The sequence below is a fragment of the Delphinus delphis genome, chromosome 17 (assembly GCF_949987515.2).
Source record: "Delphinus delphis chromosome 17, mDelDel1.2, whole genome shotgun sequence".
Lineage (NCBI taxonomy): Eukaryota > Metazoa > Chordata > Mammalia > Artiodactyla > Delphinidae > Delphinus > Delphinus delphis.
This window is the reverse complement of record NC_082699.1, coordinates 28121855-28139462: the sequence shown is the minus strand read 5'-3', so window position 1 is coordinate 28139462 and position 17608 is coordinate 28121855. Positions and strand designations below refer to the sequence as shown.

Genomic DNA, 17608 nt, shown 5'->3' with positions numbered 1-17608 from the left:
ATAAATCATATTTTCTCACTGCTTTCAAGATTTTCCCAACAGTTTGACTCTTAAGTGTCTAGGTGTGGTTCTCTTTGTGCTTATACTGGGTTTTACTGAAGTTCTTGAATCTGTAGGTTAATCTTTTTCATCAAATTTAGGAAGTTTTCATCTATTATTTTCCCCAATATTTCTTATGTCCTCCCCTCCTCCACAGACTCCCATTACATATATTGACATGCTTGATGTCCCACGGATTTCAGTATAAATCTTGCCTATAACAAAATGGGGCCCTCTCTTTACATTTTTTCTGATTCCATTTAATTTTCAAAACTTGGTTCACTGGCTATTAGTTAAGAATTAGGTATTATATTCTTTCAGAAATAGTAAGGAGAATAGTATTTAGATCTTTGTTCTGAATACAGAGGAACATAAGAGATGACAAAAGTGAAATAGTAATAAGTGAACTGATATGAAATGGAAGAAAACGGTTTCCAGTTACAAAATAAGAATTCTCTTCATAAATAGTAACTAAAAAGGAAAAATGAGAGAATGACAGTGGAACAGTAGTGTTCCTCTTGAGACAATGTTTATAAAACCTTAAATGTAATCTTTAATGAAAAAGTCATATGCATTATATAAAAAGGGGTCATTATGAGTGATGTGGAGATACTTACATATGCATTCTTAAAAATACCACATCCCTTATACAGATTTAAAATATTTTTTAGCTACATTAATGAGCCTTTCAAAAGAATGGTGCTATGTCAACTAAAGGACAACCAATAAATATAATTAGTTCTTCATCAACACAGTAAGGTTAACAACAATATTAAAATACTTTCCCTCATAGGCAAATGTGTAATTAGCAAACAATGTACAGCACAGAAACAAGAAAAAGTGTTTTAAGTTTAGTTATTTTGGTAGGTTTTTCTAATACACATAATTGTCAACAACTTATTATAAAAAACCCTACATATACAATTAATAAATACTTGATCAAGTCTTTTAAAATATAATCAGAATGAAATGTGTAGAAAAAGACATTTCAAAGTCATAGCAGTTACTACTATCACAATATTTAATCATTTTTACAATAGGTCTGCTGGTTCATTTCAATTCAATCCATTCTCAGAACCATCACATTTCTTGCTGAATTTGATTTAGAGCAAAAGCAAGTTGCTTAATTTTTATTTCCATTGCTTTTTTGTTCTTGCATGTTTCTTCCAGAAGTCCACGCATTTCTTCTTCAACTTGATGAACCTAAATCAACATATAAATTTTATAACATTTACATTTCTTAATGAAAATGTATTTTAAAAAATGCAAAAAAGTGAAAAATTTATTCTTATACATTTTGTATTTTGTGATGTCCATTTAAAGCAGAGGTTAATAAAATGTTAACTTGTTCAAATACTAATAGGGAAAATGTTATACTGTATACAAAGTACTTACATGTGTATTATCCATTTATTTCTCATAGGTTCTTGTGATTAACACATGGTAATTTATTTTAACTCTATTTTATAATTTAGAAAACTTGTTCAAGTTGTGTAGCTTCTCAGGAGCATATTTGGATGATACCCAGTCTTCTGACTTAATCTTTCCACTGTCCTGTGCTGATTATGAATGCTGAATCATGAATTTGACTTTAAAAACTGAAACAACCTCCGTTTCCAAAGAAACTCTTTAATTTAAACACTGCATTTCTAAAATTGCTGGTGGTGGTTATAAATGACCATATTTTTGAGAGATCATCTTATGATTTTATTGTTAACCTACATTCTCCTAGGATTCAATGTATTTGATACTATTAATTTCTGCTTGAAACTCTCTCCTATCATACAACATTCCTGAGAGTATTACCAGTATCATCATCCCTTTCTGTTTACTTCCCTCTTCCTAATCTCTAATACAGACTTCCTAATTTTTTTCCCTTTGAAAACATTTTTCCTAATTTAAATGATCACCTCTATGTGATGCCTTACAATTTTTTTTCATGATTACCGCATTTAAGCTTTGGTGAAATTTTTCTATTCTCTAACAAACACCTCCCTTCGATATTACATCATATTGGCAAGATGTCCATAATCAAACACAGTATTTTCCTTTTAGCTAAAGGCCTAATTTTATACTTTATTTAGTAATACCTAATGTACTCTTGTTCAACGATCGGTAGATTTTAAATAAAATATCTGAAACATCTGTTAACTTGAAATGAAATAAAGAACTAAATTTTGAACAAGTTATATTTCCTTATTCATTGTGATTATTTCCAAAGACCTAAATCCCCCTTTCTGGTTACACAGACTCCTGATAGTAATGTCATTTAATTATACAACCTTGATTATAATATATGAAGTATCACTTTCCTTTTCTATTAACTCTTTTCCTTTTCCAGTTGCTGATTTATAAATCTCCAGTCTTAAAGACTTTTATCTGTTTCTTATTATTACTTCAAAATCAGGGAAAAATGGAAATTTGTAACTGTCTGCTCATCTAGTGGATCTTAACAGAGGGGTCATATCAGAAGCACCTGTTGAGAAAAATACCTGGGTCTGATCCCAGTCTTAGTGAATGAAAGTCTGAGGGGTAAGCACATGCATATGTATTATTAAAAAGCTCTGCAGGTAATTTTGATGTTTGCCTCTGATTTATTATCATCCTAACCCATTCCTTTGTCAATGATATTAAAATGAGAAATTTGATAGTTTTGAACCCTAACTGATAATAAAACACTCCTTGAGAACTTGTCCTAGGTAGTGATGGATTGTATTTAATACATTCACATTCTCATCTTGCCTATGTGTAACCAAAGGGGCTTCCAGCTGAAATTGGCTAGGGATACAGAAATTTTTATCCAGAGTTCATGGAGCAGGTGCACATCAGAATCAAACTTATAATCTTGGTTTCATTAAAATTATATTCTGCACCTAATCTAAGTATTACCGACATTTTGGTCTGGCTTCATGATTGTACTGGCAATTTTCTTCACATCTATTTGGTTATTAAATCATGCTTCCTTTTCTCTTTTATCATTGTCAAAGATCCAATTTACTTAGCTATAACAATTTAATACTGATTATCAAAGTGAATTTTACTTACAGTACCTTTAAATTTGCAGAATCGATACATTTCTGCTTTTCACTTGCCAGCTGTATTATTTCAGCTTGATGAGCTTCAACAATTGCATCAACTTGTTTTTTAAATGCATCATCCATACTATGAAGCATTTCTATTGCATCCCTTAAAAACAAAACAAACCCACATATCTACTGGTACATATAAAAATTAGGCTGTTTTTGGTCTTTTTAGATGGAAGCTCTTACATTCATATTTTAATGGAAGCATAACTCCATTAAATAGAAAAGGGCTATCTTGGGTAACTAAAGATATAAGTAGTTCACCATCCAACAGAATCTTAGTAACAGAATAGAGTTAGGTAACATCAATGGAAGTTTGTTACACTATTACCCTCTGAAAGTTAGAGTACATTGGTTCTCATTTATTTTGAGTCTAAGAATATGGTTTATAAGCACCTTCTTAGATGCTACTATCAATCTTTTTTTCCTCCATGTATTAGCAGTGTGATAATAATTTGAGGAAGGTTGATAATAATTTGAGGAAGGTTCAAGTTTGTAAGCATATATGTCTGACTTCCCTATGTTAATGCTTAATGGGTAAAACCCTATGTTAATAAATTATAAACAGTATTCACAAAATTTTAGTGCTAAAAGTTTCTTATAGGCCAAATACCCATTCCTTTATATTAAGTATGAATAATTTTATTAAAAACGTTAAGTCCATAATGAACAAACTTCCTGGTTTTGGCACAGCCCATTGTAATAGTGGATTGAACATTGGGACTGAAACCAAGCAAGACCCTGTGGGGCTCCTGGGCATGGAAGCCTTTCTGTGTCCCCATTTCTTGTTTGTAGGGAATAGACTCCAGCCTCCATGACCTTCCCTGAGTTCCAAAGGGCAGATTCAAACAGTTGCTAATGAGGGAAGGGAGGGGATGCAGAGACTAGGGAGAAGACCACCTGACACCAGATTAAAGGAACCAGAGAAGCTCATCAGGAGACCACCTGAGGCCAGATTAAAGGAGTGCAGGCACTGCACACACCCTGATCCTTATTAGCCGCTCCGCCCTTGAACCATTGCTATAAAACTCCTCACTTCTCAGGCTGGGACACAGTTTTTTGAGGCACAAGCCTGTTGTGTCCCCCTTTGCCCAGCAAAGCAATAAAGCCATTCTTCTCTATTTCACCCGAACTCTGTCTCTGAGACTTGATTCGGCACCAGTGTACAGGGGATGAGTTTTCAGCATCAGGACCATGAATCAAAAGTCTTTTTTTTTTATTCCCAGTTGCAACAGTTGGTAGCTATGTGACTAAGGGCGAGTCACAAACTCTGTGTTTAAAGTTTGTCAACTATAAAACACAATAGTCCTGCCTGTTCAGCCAACCTCACAAAATTATTGCTGGGTTCAAAATAAGATATAAGAAAAAAATCAATTTATACATTATAAGAAACTATGCAAATAAAATCTATTCTTATGAACAATAATTTACTTATTTTATTAAAATTCCATTAAATTAAAAATCATATTATCAATCTTAGTCATAAAAGCATTAATGTATAAAATCAGGCCTTTATTGTTTTGCTCTTAAAGACATGATAAACAATGCAATATAAGAGATTCTAAAAACTGTCAGGCTTTATGATTTTTATTAAGTTTAGGAACTGCTAGTTATATGAAATGATTGTTTCTTTTAGGATCAAAAGGACTCCAAACTGCAAAGCTGTGACCAGCAGGAAAGAAAACTGCAATAGGTTCCAAGTCAAGGTCTCTGTATTAGTGCTTGGTTGTAAAGCAAAGTGGAACAGGGTCCATTAGCAAATAAACAAATGACTGTATTATCAATCAAAACTTTCTGGGGAGTAAAATAACACCTTTTCAAAGAATTAAAATATGAGAAATCAAATTTCCAGGTTCTATTAGACTTGATATAATGGGAACCTCTCTCTCTCTATATGAGATTTTTGGGCTACCTATATGCCATGTTATCTATGCCATTCTGTATCTTGACATGAACACTGGTCACTAAACCATGCTACCTAATTTTTAAGGCAGTCAACTTTGTAAATTATTTTAACAAGTCTAGTTATACAGCTTACAAGGTAAAACCCTCATTTCCTCTAGAGTATTTTATAAAATCCATAAAACAATGGCATATATGTATACATTTCCTTCCCCTTCTTTAAAATCAACTCTTATCCTCAGCTGGTGCAGGCCAACTGCTACCTAAATCTGGTTTAGCTTCTTCAGGAGCTCACTGTCCCTGGTAGTCAGTGATTTCCTCCTCTAAACTCCACATACAACAGCCAAAAATATCACTTGCTGCTTTCATTCAAACAGAGTTTGAAAATAATAATTACAGTAATAAAAATGAAATATTTATACAGAAATTACTATGTGTCAGGCACTATTTAAATGCTAAATAACCCATACAAACCATATATATATACATAAATACACATATATATAAAGTTTAAACCTCACATCAAACATTAAAGTAGGAACTATTATAATCATTTTATAGATGGAATGGAAATAAAGTACTTGGCAAATACCTATGTCCAGCATGTTTTTACCCTCCTCACCCCCATCCCCCCGCTGTCCTACACAACCCACCCATCCCAATTCAGTTTTATGTTTAAAGATATCCCACATACTTTAGGACTTAATCCTTACTTTTGCAGTTCAATACTTTTGTCTCTTTCTGCTTTAAGTTTCCTTTCTTTGTTTTCAAAGTTTTCTTTCACTTCTTTTACTTGCATTTCAAGATGACACAGAAGCTCTCCTTTATCATGCCACTTCTGATTAAGTGTACTAATATGAGAAGAAATAATTTAAAAAATAAAATTGGTTATATGAAATTATTAAGCCACACGTAATTTCTCAACAGGAAATTCGTAAAATACCTGTAAGCTTTTCTAATTTCTTCAAGTTCTAATTCCTTTACTTTCAACTGCTGTTTTAGTTTTTCTTTTCTTTCATTGTGTCTTTCTAGTTTCTCAATTATTTCATCCAGTTGTGAAGATTTTTCATCAAGCTGTTCTTGGGTACATTTTTGTATTTCAGTGATCTTTTCGTGTAATATTTTGATTTGTTCCTCTCTTTCCTGTAAACACTTCATTTTTACAGAAAAAAAATCATTATTTAAAAAAATAATTATTTTTATTAATCTTGAATGTCTCATTTCCTAATTAATTCAATATGGTTTAAAGTTATAAAAACTATAGATTAAAAAATAAATTGAACAAAGAATGTTTTAGAAAAGATTTACAAAACATTTTAAAAATCACAATCAATAAGGAATAGCACTACTACTATGTTTTAACTGCCACTAAGAAAGATGCACTATTTACACTTTTTATTTCATTAAGTTAGTAACTACCAACCACACAGAGGGAGTAGAAGGAAAAGAAAACTGTGCAATGAAAATTTCAATTAACATGGAATACAGCAAAGACTTATGTTCACTGTTCATGTATGATACAAATTAAAATGCTATTTCTACTATGCTAACAAGCATCTTCTGCATTAGGATGAGCAAATACTTTAAAATAAAGTATGATTTCATCACTATTACAATATCACATGAAAATAGGCTCTACATCCCCCCAAACTTCCTTTATTATATCTTCTATACTGTGAGTCATACTTTATCCTCTATTTGCATATTACAAATCAGAGGATAATGAAAGCTCAAGACCGCCTTAGGCACTGTTAAGTGTTTCCAGGTATTAGGCCTTATATGGGTTATTTACTTCAATGAACATGTTTGCTTTAAGGGGGTATGCCTGGAGGCAGGAACAGCCCTGCTATAACACCAACTACTGATATCAGTCTCTGAAAGTGAGAAAAGATGAAATTGGCAGTTTTTGTTTTTACCCTGTTTCCCCTGCCCCACCTTGTCTTTTTTTCCCTTTTGGGAAGAAGATGGAGGCAAACAAACAAATACTGAACAAGGCTAATTTAGGCATGAATTCATCACTATTTTAAAAAATGTGGTTCAATTCCTCAGTGTGTTATATATCTAAAAATTCTAAGCAAAGATATCAGGTAGTCTTCTAGTCTTGATAACATTTGCATAAAAGGCATGAATTGTTTATTTTCTCCTCACAACTCTCGTACTTAAGAGTAATACTTAAGTAAGTACTTAGAGGAGAGCAGTCTTGACACATTATATTAGGAATCCACAAAAGCTATAGAAGATTCTTATGAAAAACCCCATTAATAAAAAGAATAACATTGTAGCATCAGAGAATTTTGTGATCCATACTTAAAAGTACCAAAATAATACACAGGAGGAAACCAAATCTCAAAAGATTTGTTTCTAATTTCCATAGTCAGAAGCTAACTACAGGATCTACTTAACTGAAAACATTGAACTCCAAATTTTACAGATTAGGTCATTATCCCTTCAAGTTATTAGCTATGATGAATTTACTGCTAAAAGAAATTATGCCTAGCTATCTCTGTATGTTCTGTGATTAGATGGAATGTACCATTAATGCTCATATCTTTGAGACTGATACAGTGTTCTTTAAAGTAAATGTACTAAGTTGTGAAAAGAAAAATGATGAGTTGAAAATCTGAAAACTTTTTTTTTTAACCAAAAATCTAAGACTAAAAGTCATCTGTTTTTTGGCTCCACTATTTATTCATTTCTAGTCATTTCCCTCCAAAACTCCGCTCAGAGATTAATAAGCAGTAGTCTTACCGTGGAAGCAGTTATGTCAACCACAAGTATTATATACCAAGTATAGATTTTTAAAACAAGAAAAAATGCTCACTGCTAAAAAATTTAAATAATTTTCAGTGTAGCTTGGCATGTATGACAGATATAATTGAAATTCTGGTTTCATGCAAAACCAGAAAACAAGTATAATTGTTTAGGGTTATACAGTTAAATCATTCACAGCCTAAATCTAGCTATGGATATAGCAACATGGTGATAAATATGTTTCTTTATTTTCTGTACTTGACGAAGTTAAGTTCTCAAGGAGTTTCCTAAAAATGACTAAGGGAAAAAAAAATCAAATCTTAGGTAGTTATAATTACTGTAAAGAATGAGTTCCTAACTTTATGGGTGATAATCTCACAAGTTTCTTAAAAACCCTTTCTCAGCTATTTTTATACCTTAAAGATAATCTCTAGAAGAAAATTTTGGAGTTCAAATTTGATTCACTGTTCAAGTTAACTTTCAGAATATTTCTCTGGAAATTTTCATGTAAGATACTTTGAAACAAGTGATCCTGTTAGTATTCTCTCTTAAGATAGGCCATATTGAAGAAAAGGGTAAAAACGGTTTCCCTTGGGAACAAGCAAGAATCTTTTACATTCTTTCTATTCAGATACTTTAAAATATAGGATAGCAGGTTCTGTCATAATTTCGAAATGTGAATTAGCAATATTGGAAGATACTAAACAATGAAAAGTTTAAATAAAATATTTGTTTTTGTGGTTCCTAACCCTTTATGGACACTACTTCCAATTATTTCAAAGGGCCATAATAACATTTTCCGTAAAATTTTGAGGTAAAAGTAATTTCAAGTTAATAAGTTAATAAATAAATGTCATATATAACTTTTAAAAGCGAAGAGGCAAACATAAAAGAAAAAACATGATAATATGTCTTAAATTCCGTAACAGCTGGGATGCACTGAGACAAATATTTATTATTATACTATGATCCACAGATTTTTCAAACTTTCCACATGTTCTTTTCCTATAATAAAATGTCAAACTTACTTCTTTTAATTTTCCAATGGTTTCAGTTTGGTCTTCTATGATTTTGCACTTAATTCTTAATGTGTCATTATCACGTTCACTTGCCTTTCGCAGAGATTCATTCTCCTTACACAAACTTTCAATTTGAGCCTCTAGTCTCCCATGATTTTGGGCTAGAGAAGATTCTAAGAAACAAACATCATCAGTAAAAACTTAAAAAGACCTTGGAGAATTTATATTTTATGAACATCTAATTTTACAATGTATAATATAGTAAATTAAAAGAAAAGCTGAATAAAGAAACAAAATATATAATAGTACAATATGAAGAGGAAAGGGGAAAAGAACAAAAAGGCCTTCTAAACAACTGTGGCTATTTGAGAACCTAAAACCACAAATCATGAACAAGTAACTCAGACATGAAATATTTAATGGGTCATGTTATGCTGTCCAAACAAAATCATATTATAGATTTCTATATGGAATGGACAAATGAACAATGTTCCATTTAGGCCAACACCTACTATTCATAATTTGTGAAGTCTCTAAGAATGCCTTAAAATGGTGTATATCTCTTGCCTTATGGTGACTGGAAAGGGAATGAGACTGAAGGTAAGTTTATCTGAACCTAAAGTGGTTTTCATTCATAAACGATTTCACATTTCTCCACATATAACAACATAAATGTTAGCAACATTTTTAGCTAAAAAAAAATGAATGCTGCATATGTACAAATAATTTAAAATCACTAGATAAGAAAGAAATGTATACCTGTTCAGAAACGTAATCAAATTATAGTGGGGAAGAAAACCAACAGCAAAAAAATCAGAGCTATAACTTCATAACAGGTGTAATAAACTACTTCCCAATTCCTAAGTATAATTTCATTCCTGTTTGACTGGCAAATGACTACTTCTCCTTTCATATACAGTGTCACCTTCTTTCTTGGTATGTCTAGGCAGAGTTAAGCCCTTCCTTTTCTAATACCCAGATTTGTTGGATTAGCAGAATGGGCTATTTTTTCCCTTTGAAAATTGAGAATTTTACCCTGTTGTGCCAACTCATGTCCCCATACTTTTCTTTCTGTCCTTAAACCATAAATTAGCGATTCCTTGGCTGCTAGTTCGGAAATAAGCTGCATTTTTTCATGCTTGAGAAGTTCTATTTGAATACTCTTCTGCTTGTCATCTTCACTTAAAATTTCAAGTGTGTTGATTTGATTCTGTATACCACCAAAACACATTGGAAAAAAATGCAAAGTAATTATTATATTTAAGTGTTTCTTTATTTTCTTTTTGCATTTTATAATGAGAAAAAATGCTATTTAAGCAAATACAAAGTAAATGTTCCTAAATTTTACATCAAAAAATGTTTAAATTTTATTAACTAAAGATAAATGTAGGTCATGAAATAAAAAGTCAAATTTTAAGAGCCTACTCCTTTAAATGCTCTGAATTTTATTTAATATCTTAAAAGAGCAACTACACATGTAATACTCAAAATTTCTCACCAAATATTCAATATTTATATCAATAGTCTAAAGGTTACTTATAGAAAGTGAGTCCTTTTGGGCAAAATACCACTAATATTTAAAATTGAGACTATAGAAATAAAGTAATTAAAAAATTATTATAGTTAGGTATATGTAAAAACAACCACTACCACAAAATTAATATATCAACAATTCATGTATTTCCCAAACTTCAACCACCTGTATCACTGTAAAACTGGTACATTTACTTAGTATGCTTCTTAAAATTAATTCACGTATTTTACTTAAATACTATTTTAGTGTAAGCAATACAATCTGTGCAATCATGGTTTATCTCCTAATTATATTACTTTTCACACACGTTAAGAATATATAAGTAGTGTTATCTAGTTCATAATTGTGTACTTCCTCAAATCATCACAATATTCTTGAGAAAATGACATAAAAAATTAAAAAGGAAATATAATGTTACAATGTCTTACCTGTAAATTTGTTGCTGTTTCCTGTTTCAATTTAGAAACTTCTGCCAGTTTTGTTTTTTGTTCCTTCACCATACTGGTTAGATCTTTAATTAAAGAGGAAGATTCATTTTCTTTTCGTTGAGCCCAAACAAGAGCATTCTTGCTCTTTGCTAATTCAGTTGCAACATTTTCAAAACCATCTTTAACCTATATTTCAAAATTGCATTATAAATAGCAGTTCTGCAAATATTTGGAAAATACCTGTTTCTGGAAACAGCTTACTTCTTTCATTTTTAGAATCAGAATAAAACTGACAGATAATTGGCTTTGCAGGCTAGCCAGGTGATACGTGTTTGTGTTGTAAGTCCTCAACCCTGCTATTATAACATAAAAGCAGCCACAGATACTATGTAAACAAGTGGGCATGACTCTGTTCTAATAAAACTTTATTAATAGAGCCTGGAGACTTTAGTTTGCCAATCCCTGCTCTATAGTAATAGAGAATTCAGGTTTCCTAATTCCTATTCGTGCTCTCTTTACTTGACCATTTATAACCTCACTTAGCTTTGGCAATAGCACTGAAGATTAGCTATTATTTATGTGAAAAAATAAGGCTCTAAGAATTTAAGTAATTTGGTTAAGATCATATAGCCAACATGCAAATAGAGCTAGAATTCTAAAACGTAGTCTTATCAAACCATATCTTGTTGATTCTGTTTTCAATAAAAAGCTAGACGCCATTCTTACATCTTTAAATCTTCTGGCTTCAACAGTTAAAGCAATACGGAATTCATTTTCTAAATCCATATACTGTTGGTTTAATGCATCAATTTTGTCTTGGTATTCTTTTATAACTTGTTCATGTTTTCTCTCTTCTTTAGCAACTTCTTTAGCTAAGGCTTCCTGGAACTCAGCTTCACTAAAAAACTCCCTTGTTTCAAGGTCTTTCCTGGGATGAAAAACAAATAAAAATCACAGGATGCTGTTTATCTAGAAAGAAAAACTTTAAAGGTCTTTTAAATAGTTATTAAATGTTCTATATTCCCTATTGCTAAAGATCAGCTCCTCACTTTCACACACAGAAAACTAGGGATAGGATGGTAGATACAGAAAGAATATGAGTTTTGATTGCGTATTCGGTGGTGACAGGGATAAGAGGAGTATGCCAAATCTTAACTTCACTGAGATAGTTCAGAATCATTTTATGGTTTCTAAAATTCTTTGGGTGCATTCACAGAAGTCAGGTTCTGTCTCACTGCATCTTCTACTTTGGTTGAGTCTTTGACATAAAATAAATACAGTCTGACTGGTCCTGGTGGCTGGTTAATTGAAAACAACAGTTATGTGTGAAATTTCACCAATCTTTTAATATAGGGCCAGTTTTTTAATTTCAATGTGAATTCATTCTTCAGAGTTCTCCATTATTTTTCTTGAATAAATCAAACTCATAAAACAAAACCCATTACTTCTGGTTTTGGTTTCTTTAAACTAGAACAAGTTAAAAGATATCTGAAAAGAAAATTAAGTGCCAATTTTTAGATTTTTGTGATTATTTGCCCCCCAATCTTTTATAGTTGTCTTGACCACATATATGATGACAATTTTCCCCAGAGCATCAAAATTTAATTTATATATTAAAATTTGATTTATACAAGGACAAAACCAAAACAGGCCTGAGAACAAACACAATTAACTCATGGCAATCATACAATTCAACTGGTAGTAAGCAGATAACTAGCTGAATGTGCTTAAATTACTGTGGACTTTAAAAAGCAGGTGTTGGCAAACTACAGCCCATAGACCAAATCTGGCCTGCTGTCCTTCTTGTGGGGAAGTAAACTTTTACTGAAACACAACCATGCCCATTCATTTATGTGCTGTGTATGGTTACTTTTGTGGTACAAAGAGATAGCTTTGTGGTATCTATTCAGAGATAGATACCTGAAAAGCCTAAAATATTGATATTTTCTATCTGGACCTTCACAGAGAAAGTTTGTTGAACCCTGCTTCAAAGGGATAAAGAATATTGATAATTTAACAAGTAGTTACTTGGAAGTCAATTAAAACAGCTTTCTCTATATTACAATGATCAATTTTTAGTTGGGCTTAGAGAAATGGTAAATGAGCTTCATTGCTATAAGCCCATACCTCAACCTCAATAAAGTTACTGATTTGTTTTTAAGCTATTAGTTCTAACTCTAAGATTGATTCTAAAGCATACTAGAGCTAACTGTCATTCTCCATGAGCTAACTGTGCCAGACTTCACCACTGCTCAATCACTGTCTAGTCTTGGCAGGGGCAGGGGGTAAAACCAAATAACTTTTTCCTATTTTTAAATGTCCATATTTTCCTAAAATATACATATTTCATTTACCTGTGTTCTTGTTCTTTCAATGCAAGAAGTTCATGAAGTTGTTGCACGTGTTCCTTTTCTTGATGAAGAGAAGTTCTAAGTAAGTTTATTTCTCTATCAGCAGCTATGGCTTTGAGTTCCACCTCTTGGATAAGTCGCATCTGAGTAAAATACACACCATTACAGTATTTAGATAATAATCTCCTCTGCTTCTATTTTAATGTCAGTTGCCCAAAGACAAGTGCCTTCTAAATAATAGGACCTAGGGACTAAGTTGATTTTCAAAATTTATTAAATGCTATGGTCTCATAAAGTGTAGTCTTAGAAGCATCAAACACATTAGCATTAACTCTTATTTCACCACAGACTTTATTGAAAATTTCCATTCAGAAGGCATGAAAATTAAAAGTCTCCAAGTACCCCAAGGAGACATTTAAAAACTGGCTCTTAAACACAAGGCTAACAACCTGCAGCATTTCCACCAACTCTGCTTTGTGAATGTTGGCAGCCCTAATTGAAGAAATGATTCCATAGGTTAAATTACTGGCACATTTAAACTAATTTTTGCATTCAGCTTAACATCCTTTATGTTTACTATATAATGACATAATTTGTTTCAGGACAGAAGCTATGAATGTGTTAATTCATGGGACTGAGAGTAAAATAGAGAAATACCTGTGCTGCTTGCTGTTGCCTTTTTTGTCTCTCCTTTTTTTCTAATGCTTTTTCCAGGGTTCTTAAGTGTCTAACGTGATCCTCTTGTTGATCTCTTGCTTTAATTAATTCAACAGTTAGTTTTTTAATTTCATTTTGAAGCCTGTGAACCATAATTTCGAGTTGTAGTTTGGAATTTCTCTCTTTAAAAATAATTTCCTTTAGCCTAAAGCATAAATCAAACGTTGCTTTAAGTATATTACACATATAGAAAGATAAAAACTGTACTAAACATTAAAAGTTACAGTAGAGAGGAAGATTTGAAGTATGTTCCAAATTCTCCTTAGATAAAAAACGTTGAAAAACAGTATGCCTTTCGCCCATCCCTGAAACTAGCATTGGGCCAAGAGGGAAAACATTTTACATAAATCAATGAAACTTTATCTAAGAAGATGTAGTACATATATACAGTGGAATATTACTCAGCCATAAAAAGGAATGAAATAGTGCCATTTACAGAAACATGGACAGACCCAGAGATTGTCATACAGAGTGAACTTAAGTCAGAAAGAGAAAAACAAATATCGTATAATATTGCTTATATGTGGAATCTAGAAAAATGGTACAGATGAACTTATTGGCAAAGCAGAAATAGTCACAGATGTAGAGAACAAACTTATGGTTACCAAGGGGGGTGGGGTGAGACAAATTGGGAGACTGGGATTTACATATATATACTACTATGTATAAAATAGATAACTAATGAGAACCTACTGTTTAGCACAGGGAACTCTACTCGGTGCTCTGTGGTGACCTAAATGGGCAGGAAACCTAAAGAAGAGTGGATATATGTATATGTATAACTGATTCACTTTGCTGCACAGCAGAAACTAACACAACATTGTAAAGCAACTATACTCCAATAAAAATTAAAAAAAAAACACAAAGCTGTAGTAACTAAAACAGTATGGCACTGGCACAAAACCAGACACATTGACCAATGGAACAGAATAGAAAACCTAGAAATAAACCCACACATATATGGTCAACTAATTTTCAACAAAGACCCTAAGAATATATAGTGGAGAAAGGACAGTCTCTTCAATAAATGGTATGGGGAAAACTGGATATCTACATGAAAAAAAATGAAATTGGGTCTTATCTTACACCATACACAAAAATCAACACGAACTGGGTTAAGAACATAGACATAAGACCTGAAACCATAAAACTCCTAGAAGAAAACATAGAAGGAAACTCCATGATATTGATCTCGGAAATGATTTTTCCATGGGGACACCAAAAGCATGAACAAGAAAAGCAAAAATAAACAAGTAGGACTACATCAAAATAAAAAGTTTCTGCACAGCAAAGGAAACAATCAAGAAACTAAAAAGGCAACATGACAAATGGGAAAAAATATTTGCAAACCATATATATGATAATGGGATAATATCCAAAATATGTAAAGAATTCATACAACTCAAAAGCAGAGAAACCACAAATAAACCAATTTTAAAATAGGCAAAACCCCTGAACAGACATTTGTCCAAAAATACGCAAATGGCCAAAAAGTATAAAAAACATGTTCAATGCCACTATTCATCAAGAAAATGCAAATCAAAACCACAGTGAGGTATTACCTCACACCTGTTAGGATGGCTATTATCCAAAAGTCAGAAGATAACAAGTCTTAGTGAGGATATGGAGAAAAGGGAGGCCTTATACACTGTTGGTGAGAATTTAAACTGGTGCAGCCATTATGGAAAATAGCATGGAGGTTCTTCAAAAAATTAAAAAACAGAACTACCATAAAAGTGGGATCCACCAATCCCAATTCTGGGTATATATCCAAAGGAAGTGAAACCAGTATCTCAAAGAGAAACCTGCATTCCCATCTACATTGCAGCATTATTTGCAGTATCGAGATATGGAATCAACCTAAATGTCTATTAATGGATGAATGGATGAAAAGGTTATAAATAAATAAATGCCATATTAGTCAGCCTAATAAAGAATGAAATCTGGCCATTTGTGACAAAACGGATGAACGTGGAGGAGATTATGCTAAGTGAAAAAACTGGTGATATCACTTATATGTGGGATCTAAAAAAAGTTGAACTCATGGGACTTCCCCGGTGGTCTAGTGGGTAAAACTCCACACTCCCAATGCAGAAGGCCCAGGTTCGATCCCTGGTTGGGGAACTAGATACTGCATGCATGCTGCAACTAAGAGTCCGCATGATGCAACTAAAGATCCCGCGTGCCACAACTAAGACTTGGCACAGCCAAAATAAATAAATAAATATTAAAAAAAAAAGTTGAACTCATAGAAACAGAGAGTAGAATAGTGGCGACCAAGGGTCAGGAGTGGGGGGAATGTTGGCCACAGGGTACAAGCTTTCAGTTATGAGTAAGTTCCAGAGACCTAATGTACAACATGGTGACTAAAGTTAAAAGTAATGCATTGTATACTTGAAATTTTCTAAGCAAGTAGATATTAAGTATTCTCAACACACAAAAAAACAACTGTATGAGGTGAAGGATATATTAATTGGCTTGACTGTGGTAATGACTTCACAATGTATAACAAAACATCTTAAATATATACAATTTTTATTTGTCAGTTATACCTCAACAAAGCTGAAAAATAAAATATTGAGATTGAGAAAAAAAAAAAATTAATGAAACTTTATCTTATGTGAACTTTACTATTCAACAGCAAAACTACAAAACACATTTTTTCAGGCATTGTGCTAGATATCAGCTTAAAAGCAAGCAAGATGAATAAGATACAGCCTGGTCTTCAAGGAGCTTAATATCTAGCAGAGGGGACACTGATGCATTTATAAAGAAAGCTACAGGAGAGAAGCAATACCTGAACAGATACCTGAAGTCAACTCTGACTTCCCTGTATCTTCCCCAGACACTAAGTATTATATCCTAGTACTATACTACCTCTGTGTTACTTAGAGCCTTTTGACTAAAAACTCTTTAACTAGTTTCAGTAAGAAAGGAGAATTTATTGACCCACATAACCAATTCAGGGGCTGGGGTGGCACTATTCCGAGGCACAGCTGAAACCAAGGATATGAATACCATCAGGTCCCTCTCTCTGATTCCCTACAGGCTGGTTTCAGTTTTTCCAATGGCAGGCTTCTTTGTAACATGCCAGGGAGATGGGAAAGGCTATAAACATCTCTGACAGCAGTGACAACCAAACAGAAAAGGTTACCTTTCTCTAGCTCAACTTAGAACTGAGCTCTGGGAAAGGCTTTGGTTAGTCCAATTTGGTTCATATGCCCACTCCATGCAGCGGTCACTGTGGCCATGTGGGCTAAGGCCAGGGGCTCACCTCTTAACCAATATTATAGGCAGAGAGGCAGTTCATGACAGAACAGAAGTCAAGTGTTTGAAAAGGGGACAACGAATAGCAAAGACATAGCCTCATAAAAGAATTTCTGAGCTAGGCAGCCACTCCAATGTGTACCTACTATAATTGCCAAGCCATAATTGAGAAAAATCCCTACACTCATCAGCTTCTATACTACAGTCATTTCTCCAATTCTTGTCCTCTTGCCTTTGAGAGTCGTCTCCAAACTGGTCTTCCTTTGTTCACTCTCTCAACTCTGGTTTGGTATGTTATATGAAAGAATATTGGACTTTATTCTGTGGACCATATGGTGGAAGGGGCAGAGAAGCTACCGATCAGTAAAATTAGAGAAATCCTCTAATCAAGAGATAAGGGCCTAAACTGATGCAACCGTCTGGGGACAGAGAGGAGATAGTTCAACACCGTTTAAGCAGAATGAAGACAGTATCAATACCAACTGGTTATGAAGTTTGAGAAAGAGAAAGGAAGCAA

General features: G+C 33.0%; 1 protein-coding gene across 4 annotated transcripts in view; it reads right to left on the bottom strand.

Moving 5' to 3' along the window:
* Positions 1–290: 290 nt before the first annotated feature.
* The window catches only part of LRRCC1 (leucine rich repeat and coiled-coil centrosomal protein 1), a 35324-nt gene continuing 18006 nt past the window's right edge, over positions 291–17608 (bottom strand). The window contains exons 10-19 of one of the 4 annotated variants that reach the window (XM_059994836.1): positions 13765–13906; positions 13111–13250; positions 11483–11684; positions 10757–10942; positions 9830–10004; positions 8804–8967; positions 5968–6176; positions 5738–5875; positions 3090–3225; positions 295–1242 (exon numbers count right to left, since the gene is read on the bottom strand). In XM_059994836.1, the coding sequence (XP_059850819.1) occupies positions 1120–1242; positions 3090–3225; positions 5738–5875; positions 5968–6176; positions 8804–8967; positions 9830–10004; positions 10757–10942; positions 11483–11684; positions 13111–13250; positions 13765–13906 (1615 nt within the window). In that variant the 3' untranslated portion in view covers positions 295–1119. Of the gene's footprint in view, positions 1243–3089; positions 3226–5737; positions 5876–5967; positions 6177–8803; positions 8968–9829; positions 10005–10756; positions 10943–11482; positions 11685–13110; positions 13251–13764; positions 13970–17608 lie in introns of all 4 variants that reach the window. The other 3 variants (XM_059994835.1, XM_059994838.1, XM_059994837.1) reach the window with 3 other exon arrangements.